The sequence below is a fragment of the Perca fluviatilis genome, chromosome 10 (genome assembly GCF_010015445.1).
Source record: "Perca fluviatilis chromosome 10, GENO_Pfluv_1.0, whole genome shotgun sequence".
NCBI lineage: Eukaryota > Metazoa > Chordata > Actinopteri > Perciformes > Percidae > Perca > Perca fluviatilis.
In genome coordinates this window covers 23,639,347-23,652,169 of record NC_053121.1, presented here as the reverse complement: position 1 = coordinate 23,652,169, position 12,823 = coordinate 23,639,347, and the positions used below count along the sequence as shown (strand labels likewise).

Here is a 12,823-nt window from a genome sequence, read left to right as displayed (position 1 = left end):
CTTTGTAAATGTGCTTGCTGGTGGTTACATTCCACCACTGGTCCATATTGCTGTTAATACTTTTACCCTACTACTACCTACTTTTGATTGTAATAGTGTAGTAGTGATACTTTTACTAGAATAAAGGGTGTGGATACTCCTCTTCCACTGTTTATAAGTATGAGGACACATCTGGGCCAAGGACAACACACTGTAATAATGGATTTGAAGGCTTCCGTGATTTTTAAAACTAGGTCAAAGAGCGCCCCCTAGTGTTACCGAGACGTGGCTCCAGCTCACCTCCAGTAAACAGTGACGTGTTTTTGTCACATAACACCGCTTGGTGGGGACAGGAGACGGAGCCTCCTCCTCTACTGTACAGTTACATGTTTAACCTGCGTAAACAAAGCATTTCTTACCCCTCAGAGAAGACTAACATTATCGCAGGAAGCAGACAGTTCATCGGTGATGGCCTCGGTTAAAAAAGACAACAGACTGACGAGCTCTCAGAGCTCTATGTGCGTCGGTTTCGCTGGGGTTTTCAGTAAAACCGTCACGTCGCCCCTTGAGGTGGTTAAAATCAAAAGTCAGGTGGGAACTTTTTACTGCAAGAAGGGTTTCTGGCAAAGTTTTCTCCTCATCTACCAGAATGAGGGTATTCGAGGATTTTGGAAAGGAAACCTCGCCTCCTGTCTGCGGTTGTTCCCCTACACCGCAGTTCATCTCACAACATACAAAAAGTAAGTAAATGTTTAATCTAAATCGTTTTGTCTTATATCGACCTAAAACATCTCTTGTGGATGCTTTTCATGTGGTTTGCTCAGTGTTTATGCCAAACAATAGGTAGCCCATCTATGATGCCAAACTAACGTTAGCTTGTTAGCCATCTTGGTCAGCTGACACTGAGTTAGCAAGTTTGTTTGGCGAAAAGTGTAAAAAAGAAACAACTAGATAACACATATTAACATCAGTAGAATAATATGTGGTAATCAGATTCATTGTTAATGGTTTGACATAATATAATAACTAAAGTGTTCGTTTAAATTATCTGTTTACATTCATCCATGCAGCTAAAAATGTACTTCCTGTTCTACCGTACCGTAAACATTCTATTTTATTAGCCAATCAGAAGGCTGCATTGGGTCAGTCGATACTTAAAGCGACAGGGGTTACTCCTGCTCTGAGTTTTGTCTCACAGGTATTCGCCTATCCTCTCCCCGATATTAGTGACCGGAATGAAGGATAAGTCGATCGCCAATAGTCGCTGTATATTGAGTTTATAACTATAATATACTACTATATTGTTTTAAGCAAAAATGACCCAAAATTTGCTGCTACCAAGGTCTATAACGTGGTTATCTAGCTTTGTCTTCTATGATAGTAAATTGGCCGGGGAGTGCAACTTTTGGGTCTAATTACTCCGCAGCGCTGTGAAGTAAGGTCTGGCAATGCGAGACTAGTTTTGGTCTAAAAGAAATGCTGGAAATGACAACTTCGGCTCTGGAAAGGTGGTTTTCTGACATTTTATCAAACGAATGATTTATTGATTAAACAGTAAACATAAATGAATTAATAACTAAAATGTGTGTGAGTCGCAGGCCTAACCATATATATGTATGTCCATTCATACATATGTATGTTGATTCCTGGAGAGGACATTTTGTTCTCATCATGTCCATTGACAAAGTGTTGCCTGTGAGGTTGAAGTCAGGGCATATGCCGCTCCTGTTTCTGTCGGGTTTCTACAGGACAAAACATACCGCAATGCCTCCGGTAGCATGTCTGATACATTCAACATGCAGGGAGCGAGGACCCACTACCGTGTCAGTAATCCAGCGCGCAGTCATAAATATTTACTGTACTTACTGTAGTGAAGCTGCCGCAGTCGGTAGGTACCTTCATGTGTGCGTGCAAACACCTGCCCTTTACTGTAGGCTACTGTACAATGTGTTCCAGAAAAAGCCCTTTTAATCTTTGTCACATGCACACACACACACACACACACACACACACACACACACACACACACACACACACACACACACCTGAACCCAATGTGACATCTTAAAATGTCTTGTTCTGTCCAAATGAACATTTTAGATTTAGTCATCTCTATTTTGATCTTGGTGAAGCCTATGATTCTACGTTGGTTGTCAGATGAAAGTCAGCTGACAGTCAAATAGTTCAAATTAAAGGGCCATTGTACTGACAAAAGGCTAAGGTACTGGACACATGATGAACATTACAAATGACTGAGCAACAGGGTTTGAATGACAAGGTCTTTACCTTGTCATGATGTCAGCATTCAGCAACTGTTGTTCTTTTGTTTGCCTGATGATATATAGGCAAACAACAACAATATAGGCAAGGCACTCTGAAGAGACTGGAGGGAACACCATGTTTAGGTTTACTCTTCATCACACCATATATATATAAATAATGCCGGTAAACTACCCAAGACAAAGGACAGAACTATTCACTTTCTGATCAATGCAGTCATCCTCTGTGTCCAGGTTAGTCCACCTTCACATGGATGAACTGGGCTTCATCTCTCAGTGGAGAGCCATATTCGCCGGCGGACTGGCTGGTATTGCTGCTGCCCTGACCACGTACCCTCTGGAGGTGGCAGAGACCAGGCTCATCGTTCAGAACTGCAGACAGCCCACATACGTCGGCGTAGCTCACACTCTCTCAAAGATCTACAGGAATGAAGGGCTGCTTGCTCTCTACAGGGGCTTTTCCCTCACTTTATTGGGTGTGTTTGCATATTCCTAGCAGTCATGTAGTTCTAATGTTTCAAAAATATGTAATATCCACTCCTTATTAAAGGTATTTATCTTCCTCCTGACAAGAGTTTTCGGATCATTTGCAGCACACATTTCATGAATGATACATTTTACTGTAACTTACAGCTCATTTCATTTTTATACAGGTGCATTTCCGTTTTCTATCGGATGCTATGCAGTCTACATGAACTTGGACAAACTCTGGCAGGAGCCTCCTTTTCGCTTCACTCCCCTTCAGAACTTCATTAATGGCTGCCTCGCAGCGGGAGTGGCCCAAACACTCTCCTACCCTTTTGAAACAGTTAAACGGAAGATGCAGGTAATTTACCACTCGAACACTTTGCTTTCTGCATGTAGGTTATCTTATTTAGGAGAAACCTATTAAATAATTCCAATAATTAAAATAGGATAATTCATACATATGACATCAACATTCAAGTTGCTGCTCCTAGTCAGTTAGTCAACTAAGGGTCATTAGGCTCATGATCAACTAAGAATGTTTAGGATCTTTTAAAGGGAAATATAAATTGGCAAGATTTCTAAAGATCTCTCTACATGACAATGCAACTGCATAGGGACAATGCAGGAAATCATTTAATAGGTGTTTAAATTAAATGAACTAATCCTCTTTAAATGGATCTACTATGACTCGTTAAAAATTGTTTCTCATCATTCTTAGCTGAAATGATTTGGAAAAAACTGTAAACACAACATATTTACAGTAGCTGGTCATTTGTGCTGGCTGTATTACCACATTTAGTCCACAGGGGGCAGTGGGCGTGTACCTAAATTAAGTTTAGCCTTTCTCGGTCACTCAATGTTTTTGAACATTGAAAGTTTCAATTCTTATATCATTAGCAGTTTTTAAATTGAACCTCAAAATAATTGAACCTGCTGTGGCTATTTATAGCATTGGTCTGCACCCCTTTCCCCTAAAGTGATGTTTGAGATGCCTTCCGCATGTTGGGGAGGACACACGGGGAATAACAATGGAAAGGACAGAATACTACATCCGGTTTGATCAGCCTATTATTAGCTACCACGAGGTTAAACAGCAGCTGGGAATGTGAATGTGTCCCAGGTCTTCTGAAGCTATAGATAAGTTCTCTAAAGATAGCCAGTTACTATCAGACAGCAGCAAGCAAGGTGAGAGTTGCATATGTCCAGTTCACTAAACCATCACAACCATGTCCCCTTACTATAAAGAACAATAATGATTCAACTTGGGGATTCAGCTATGATCTATGACAAATGAAGCTGTTTGAACAGTCTAATACCCCAATGGCTGCGTGTTCCCTTTGGGAACCTTGAAACTTCTAAAGATACATTTCCTCTGTCACACAGCAGTCAGCCTGTAGAGTTGTCGGCGTGACTGTCTCTTACAGTTTGAGCTTTGATTTGCTGTTAACTTACATCATTAGATATCTTTTCTTAAAGTTTCCTCTTACTGTTAACCAGGTTTGCTCCCAAGTTTCCATCTCCCCTGTGACTGTATTTTAACCACCAACAACCTCTTTTTACTTTACCCTCAAAAAGACAAAACATTGTGTTTATTATATGGTTCTCTTGTCCCTATATTTAATTTTGTAACAGTGTTGTTTATTTTACTTATTAAATAAATGTTATATTTAGCCGATTTGTGCAGGTTAATTGCCATAAAAGTCAAATCAGTACACCACTAATTAACAAAACAGTGCTGATATATAACCTAATTAAACCTTCCTCAAAATTGCAATGCGTTCCATCTGTCTTGTCATGCTTCACTTGACCTTTCTGGTTATTACTTTACAGACACATAATGACATTTTTCTGATTCACTGCTGTTCATTTTCATTCTTTTCTCAGGCGCAGAGTGCCCGTCTTCCCCATTTTGGTGGAGTTGACGTCCATTTCAGTGGAATGATGGACTGTTTCATACAGGTTGTTAAAAACAAGGGCGTCCTCTCACTGTGGAATGGCCTTACTGCCAACACAATAAAGGTACCTTTTCACTTGTTTATTATTATTATTTATATCTCTGTCATATATTGTACTCTCTATCAATCATATGGATAAAGTACTGGTCTACTTTATCTTGGAACTGAAATAACTGCACATGCTCAGGAACATGACTGACTCTATGACGGTGAGAGAATTGTAACCCATGGCCTACAGAAAAGGGAGAGTGAGGACAGGGTGGGGGGCATGGCAAGCAATGTTCAGTGTGAAATTCATAGATCCCGTGTTAGGTGAGCAAAGTCTGTCTCTGGAACAGCATGCTCCCCTCTCCTATTTCAGCTGCAAATGTCGCAATAGTTGGATGCTGTTTTACAAACCTACGGCCTTGTCATGAGCAGCTTTTTTTTTTTTTTTTCACCAAACTGTCAACCTGAATGAAAATAAGTTGTAGACACATTAAGGTTTTATTTGGTAATACCCAAACCAGACCATAACCTTTTCTGTGTGGATGTATGGTCAATTTATTCACATAAAGTGTTGGCAGCATCACACTGAAAGACACTCATCTCTATCTCCCAACCTCTTTCCTCACAGATTGTTCCCTACTTTGGCCTTCTTTTCACCTGCTTCGAGATGTGTAAGCAGGGCTGCCTTTACCGCAACGGGTACATCGTCTCACCCCTGAGCTACAAACTTGCACCGGGGGTTGACCAGAGCCTCGGGCCGTACGAGTTGGAAGACGCAAAGCGCTACTTGAAAAACAGGAACTTTGGGTCAGGGGAGTCGTCTTTCAGAAACCGCTGGTGAAACTTGACATGAGAAGATATCTTGTGTAAAACACTGACTGTTGACCACACTTGACCAGCAAATTGAAATACTTGTTGTGTCTATGATAATTACATAACATTTCAGGTTTCATGTCTTCATAGAAGGCGTTAGCCATCTATTTAAATGATGTCCTGTCAGCAACGGTCTACCTCTTTCAGAAACAGTTATTTTATCTGATAGTATTATTTGTTAATGAAATGTTCCCTCACCCTTCATGTCTTTCCATAACTTTTCTTAACCAAACATTATGTGCCTTGAGCATTAAATATTTATTTCAGGGCTTATTTCAGTTATTGACATCAAATGGTGCCATACTGTAGTTTATCAAAATAACTTGTAAATGTGCTTTTACTCCACTTCTTGTGTGATACATTATATTTTTAATGTATAATGAATGGAGAAATGTTGATGCTTCTTGTGTTTGAGTATGATCAATCATGTAAATGTGCTAACATTGATTGTGATGAAAGACATGCATAAAACATAAAAATTTCATTGAGACAACTTTCGCTCCAAAGGTGTTTTTTTGTATGTTTTTGTACATCTTTAATATATTTATAATATTGCTTAACCTTGAGTCCTCATTGCTGAGGACCACTTTCCTCTCTGCATTTTTTTTTTACTTCAGTGAATGACTCCATTTTGACCTATAGTAAAATGCAACCTAATGTCTGCACTTTGCTCCTAGTGTACTTTGTTTCCAATGAATTTCCAATTTCAATCAGGCCGACTTAATATTTAGATAATATGGTTGGATCAGTCAGCTGATTCAATAATGTCCTCCTCCATACTGTGGGAACTGAATGACAACTAAAGGACATTAACAGATGGGATGACCTTTACCCACCATAGCCTTCAGGCCTCAGCTGCTTCAAAGTGACATTTGACATGACTTTGAGCCAAATATGGAAAAATGCAAAAAAATAATGGAACAATTCTGTTAAGATGTGATTCAATCAGAATATCTATACAACTAATTAAGTAAAATAGTTAAACTGTTTGGTCTTGTTGTGAGTTTACTTGGGTAAAGAGAGAGCACCAAATCTGAATCAGAGGACATCAGTTGACCCCGCCCTCTTCTACAACAGCCGACCAATCAGACGCGAGAGTCGAAGTTCACGGTTTCTCTCGCGTTCAGTCTTCTAATTAAATCGCCTCTCTTCTAGTTAGGAGTCGGCCATTTCAACTCCACCGGCAAACCCCACCGACTAAAGTAACAGAACTGTGTCTGATAACATCTGAAGATGAGTGAGACAGCTATTTCCTTCGCCAAGGACTTCTTGGCTGGTGGCATCGCCGCTGCCATCTCCAAAACAGCTGTAGCCCCCATCGAGAGAGTCAAGCTTCTTCTCCAGGCGAGTGCTAACAGAATGATGTCGCATGACTCTTTAATTAGTTGCTGCTGTTAATTAGATCCTGTCGTGCTCGTGTGTGCAACACAAAACTGTCGTTGTTAATTTGCAGCATGTTCATTCAGTAATTTGTAAGGGATGAAGGGTAAGTTTAACAAGATGTAGTGATACATTGTGGTAAAGGACATCATAAAGCTGATACAGTGTTAAAAATAGAAGCTGGAGTGTAAACCTAGTGAATTAAAGCAGCTCTGTCAGAGTTTGCTGCAGGCACAGACAAGCAATGTGGCGCATCAGACCTGTTACGTAATACACCCTGCCAGTAAGCTGCTGTCTTACCAAGCAAAAAATGCGGTGTTATAAAAGCCAGACAGGGCCATCTACTGTGACTATGGTGGACGAAAGTGCACATCTTCCATGACAAGTTTTTAGTTTGGCTTGACAACAACCAGCCAAGGTCACAGCAAGGTTTACGCCATGGCACTCCACCGCTGCATTGGGCCTGGCTCAGCAGAAGCAGGAGGGGCTGTGAATTGTTGAATGGTTGCCATCAGAGTTGTACTAGTTGCACATGGATAGTAATGTGTCTGTCAGACAGACACATAGGAGTCATGATTAGACAAGTTAGAGGGTTAACAGGTTAACTGTGGATGTTCATTCACACTGATGAAGAAATAGGCTGATGTCAAACTTGATCTGCTTATCCTGCCTTTACATTATAATCCGTAATGGCTGTATCTCTTCTTTAATTACAGGTACAACATGCCAGCAAACAGATTACAGCTGCCACACAGTACAAGGGCATTATGGACTGTGTCGTCCGCATCCCCAAAGAGCAGGGCTTCCTCTCATTCTGGAGAGGGAACCTCGCCAACGTCATCCGATACTTCCCCACTCAGGCCCTCAACTTTGCTTTCAAGGATAAGTACAAGAAGATTTTTCTCGATGGCGTGGACAAGCGCACACAGTTCTGGAGATACTTTGCGGGTAACCTAGCGTCTGGTGGCGCCGCCGGAGCCACTTCCCTCTGTTTTGTCTACCCCCTCGACTTCGCCAGAACACGTCTGGCTGCTGATGTTGGCAAATCCGGACAGGGGCGTGAGTTCAAAGGCCTGGGAGACTGTTTGGTGAAGATCTTCAGGTCTGATGGCCTCAAGGGTCTGTACCAGGGCTTCAACGTGTCAGTACAGGGCATCATCATCTACAGAGCCGCTTACTTTGGCGTCTACGACACGGCTAAGGGTGAGTTTTCATTATCAGGCATTGAAAAGCTTGATGTACCTTGTCTTAGTAGAGCCTTTTGAGACTTTAGTTAACCCTCCCGATTTCTCTTACAGGCATGCTTCCAGACCCCAAGAACACACACATTTTTATAAGCTGGATGATTGCTCAGACTGTGACTGCATGCGCTGGTTTTGTGTCCTATCCCTTCGACACTGTCCGTCGTCGTATGATGATGCAGTCTGGACGCAAAGGAGGTAATAAACGCACACAACATATCAAAAGTAGAATTTTCTGTTTTTGCTGCTGATACTACAATAAACGTGTGACATCTTTTGTAATTCTGTAACCCCCCCCCTCAGCCGACATCATGTACACTGGCACCATTGACTGCTGGAAGAAGATTGCACGTGACGAAGGCCCCAAGGCCTTCTTCAAGGGAGCCTGGTCTAATGTGCTCCGAGGCATGGGTGGCGCCTTCGTGCTTGTCTTGTATGATGAGCTTAAGAAAGTCCTCTAAGTTGTTTTTATATGTTCACTGTTCATGTTGTGAAATTTTACTGTAACATATCTTGTACATTTCGGAAGAATTTAAATGCCAGGCTATATTTATAGGGACCAACTAGTATTTTCTACTAGTTGCACAGGGGGAATCTGTTATGCGCTTCTCTCTTGGCCCATGTTTTTTTTTCTTTTGCCTCTTACCAGAATGTCATTCCCTGAACACAGGAACCTTGCCGAAAAAAGAGAAATAAACACAACCTACTGAGTGAATCTCCTTCCTGGTTTCTGTGGTAGAATGTATGAAGGGTAACCTTACAGACGGAGTGACGGAGTGTCGCAGCTCACGTGCTGCTTCCGGAATCTATTTGGCAGCGTCCTGTGTGAATGTAAGCTTAGATCTGCAGAGGTCTCTCAAGTTGTAGTTGGAGGCGAGCCAAAATCAGCTGAGGAAGTTGACTTCCTGACAATATTTCAACCAAGGCATACTTGCAGGAAAGTGATACGCAGGAAGTTGCTAGCTTTACCAGTGTATTTCACCTAGTGATGTATAGTCAGCAGACTTCCTGCAGAAAAGCAACCATGGATTATCTGTCGCAAGGTGGATTAATCCAACCTTCTAAATATACTTTCATCTCCTGCCAAGTGTCTTCTGACTCCCAACTGGTGTGACTGAGGACTTTAACCTTGAGCTGTTTGAACATTCACCAGTATGACACACCTGCTCCAGTTATTTATTATCACGGTCAAGTGATCTATAGAACTCTTGTCAAATTAAAGTGTGTAAAAACTTAATTCTAGCTGTGTATTACAGTAAAGAAGCAAAGGACTCCTAGCGTTCATGGTTAGGTTTTAGGCTGGTGTTGATGTGTATTTTAAGGGATGCCATAAATTGAATTCCTCCTGATGCATGATCTTGCCAGCTGTAAAGTGCATGATTATAGCCTACACAGGACAGGACAGAACATGTCCTTTTTACTGGTCATTCTATAATAGCAGGTTGTAGTCTTTGTCCGAGTGCTGCCCGTCCAAATATAAGAGGTCACAGGGCCACTTGGCAAAAATGTCAGTACAGCCAAGTTCTGTGTCTACAGCTGACAGCTGAGTATTCAGTCACCGCAGCTGTAATTACCCTGATTGTAAGTGTGACTATATAATAGTCTATGATAATATGTTATATTAGAGTCTAAAATATTAGTCCAGCTTTGAACCATTATTTGCTTTTGCAGTTCATCAAAAATTTATTTCTGTAGTATTTTTCCCATGTGAAAATGAAAAGTTCAAAATCATTAACCAAGGAGCTAAAACATTGTGTTCTCTCACTGTATTTAGTGTGATTGTCGATTAGACTTACTACTTGTAAGAGTAAAATTCCAGAAAAATGAACTTCTGAAGCTGATATCTTATACATTGAGGTGAACGTTTGTGGTCATTCTGTGAACTTAAACATTACATAAGCAGTATGTAGTCCATGTGTTTTGCACACTTAACCCAGACTGATCTTGAACGGAGGAAATAGACTTATTTTAGCAACACTATCAGATTACATGATTTACTCAGCAAGGTGTAGTCTAATCTCCTTTCAGTAATTCAGAAAGTCTTGGACGTAACTGATAACCCAGGGAAATCAGTTTTTAATTGTTTTGACCACTCCATCCCCAAAAGTCCCTCTCAGCAGGTAGCACATAGTTAATCCTAAAATCAGCAAGCCTCTTTCTACAGCTGCTACATTACAACTTTAACAAGGATTAGTGAGTCTGTCTGTGTAGTTTAAGATACGCTGTGCTTCCTTGAGGTCAAGTCAGACAATGTTGCCTTTTTCAGTGTTTTTTTTTTTTTATAGTAGGCTGCAATGATACTTTCTTTTATTAATATTTCTCAGTATTTAGAGACCATAACTCTTCAAAACATGTTGTGTTTAATGTTTTGAGCCTCTGTTAGATATTCCTGCAGATTATGACCTCATTATTTTGAAATGTATAAATAAGTCTGCATTTATATGAAAACCTATGTAGATAACTGCAGACCAAACCAAAAAGTGTGACACACAGTGATTGAAAAGGGTCTCAAAGATTAAGGTCAGGGAGAGTTTTATTTTCAAATGAACATGGTGAAAAACAATTCAAATTAATTTTAGTAAACTCTTAAACCCTTATACTGAAGGTCCCTGATATTGCAAATAGAAACGCCTGCCGTAACTCCTTTGTGTTTGATGTTGAGGTGTTGTGGTCCAGTGGTGGAGGAAATATTCAGATCTTTTACTTAGATTTTTATACTTAATAATAATGTAGCAATATCACACTAAAATATTCAGTTAGAAGTCCTGCATTCAAATTTTGACTTAGCTGAAAGTACATTGGTATGAGCAACAAAACGTACTTAAAGTATCAAAAGTAAAAGTACTCATTAGGCAGGAGAATGGTCATTGTAATGCTACCGTATCATATATATCATTTATTTTCACCTGTTATTACTATAACATTACTATTAATGTTGTAGCCAGTGGATGCAGAGCTAATTTTAACTACTATGTATATGTTACTATTTGGTGATTTTCTATTTTAAATGTTAATCTGAAATGTAAAGCTGTCAGATAAATGTAGTGGAGTAAAAAATTAAGTATTTGCCTCTGAAATGTACTGGAGTAGAAATATAAAGTAGCTTAAAATGGATATAGGCCTACAGAAGTATAATTATTATAAGCAAAATGTACTTAAAGAATCAAATCAAAAAAATATTAATTTTAAGCAATTATATTATTAGATTAATATTACTAATGCATTCATGTGTAAATCTACATTGCAACATATTGATAAGATCATTTGTTTTACGTGACTATTAACTGTCAAAATAATGCAGTGAAGTAAAGGTATATTCATTTATTAGTATAGTACATTACTCAAGCAAAGTAGGCTACAAGTACCTCAAATATTGTGCTTAAAAGTACTTGAGTACAATACTGTAGTTACAATCCACTGCTCTTAAAAGGGTTTGATAGTCAATGTTTACTCATGGAGGTCTACGGATCACTGGCGCTTCAGCACTTCACATTAAAATCCTTCTGTCAGGCGGCCTGTTGCGTAATTTCAGCTGTGAGACTGAATCTACCGGGTCATGACCTCAGTGATTTCCACTCATGAGGAAAAACCACACAAGGCAGTAGGGGTTTTTGATAGTTTGATTGATTTAGTAAGTTAAAGTTACATGTTACACAGGGTATGTGCTTATAGTATTCCATCCATTCTGCCTAATAGTTACATTTATAAAGTGGAGAGCATTGTGTGGATAAATGTAATAATACCCCTAAAGGTCTGTCTGAAGGTTTTCCATAATACATCCATGACCATGAGGGTTTCCCATCAGGCATGATTATCGTACCCAGTAATTGTAGAACTATTTCCAAAGTGTATTCACTGTCATTCTTACTGTGTATATTTCCTCCTTTACAGGCATACTTTTTGGCAGATGTCTGCAGTTGGCTTTGCTGCGCTGTACGTTGTCGAATTTACACTCAACAGTAGTTGTTGAAGAGCAGTGTAAGCGCCACCTTGTGGTTATTAACTATCCGCTCCTTCCTTAAATTATTGCCAAGTAGGTTTTCACATACAAGGAATTTGCCTGGGTATTTTGGTGCATAACAAGAAACATAGTAAAAAACTACTACACTACCTCAAATGTCAAGAATCATAAATACGAAATGGACAAGTGTACAATAAAAATAAGTAGCCTAATATATATATTTTTAAATGTACAGTATTTGAAACAAAGAGGATGAAATGTGCACATATTTACAGTATAAAGTAGAAAGAATATGTACAATAGTAATAATCCTAATTAATTCAATATCAATTCAATAGTACTTATTCATTTATATTATTATTAAATATTAAACCAGTGGTTTCCAACCTTTTTGGCTTCAGACCTTTTACAAAAAAAAATAGTGTCTTATGAGTTCAGATGTGTTTAAGTTGTTAACAGTGATTTCCCCTCTAAACCTTTTCAGATGGTTTCATTTTAAATAAGAGTTTTTGGCCCAAAGAGGTCAAATTATATATTATTTCAGATAAGAAATTTGTGTGGCAGAATTATGAAGTTGAAGAAGTTCGTCTTTGAATAAATAAATATATAATAAATAATAAAATATTAAATAAATGGGACCATCAGTTCCTCAGAGCTCCCTGCTTTCAGGTAAAGCTGTTACCTGTAGATGGCATCCAC

The 12,823-nt window shown here is 39.4% G+C and overlaps 2 protein-coding genes across 2 annotated transcripts; both read left to right on the top strand.

The window, feature by feature from the left end:
• Positions 1–447: 447 nt before the first annotated feature.
• Positions 448–6,035, top strand: slc25a43 (solute carrier family 25 member 43). Its single transcript, XM_039813646.1, has 5 exons — positions 448–719; positions 2,493–2,734; positions 2,912–3,084; positions 4,611–4,745; positions 5,298–6,035. The coding sequence occupies exons 1-5, from the start codon at positions 448–450 to the stop codon at positions 5,508–5,510; spliced, it is 1,035 nt and encodes a 344-aa protein (XP_039669580.1). The 3' UTR covers positions 5,511–6,035.
• Positions 6,036–6,673: 638 nt separating this feature from the next.
• Positions 6,674–8,882, top strand: slc25a5 (solute carrier family 25 member 5). Its single transcript, XM_039813645.1, has 4 exons — positions 6,674–6,886; positions 7,639–8,125; positions 8,221–8,361; positions 8,467–8,882. Exons 1-4 carry the CDS (start codon positions 6,776–6,778, stop codon positions 8,622–8,624), a joined length of 897 nt encoding a protein of 298 aa, XP_039669579.1. The 5' UTR covers positions 6,674–6,775; the 3' UTR covers positions 8,625–8,882.
• Positions 8,883–12,823: the final 3,941 nt, after the last annotated feature.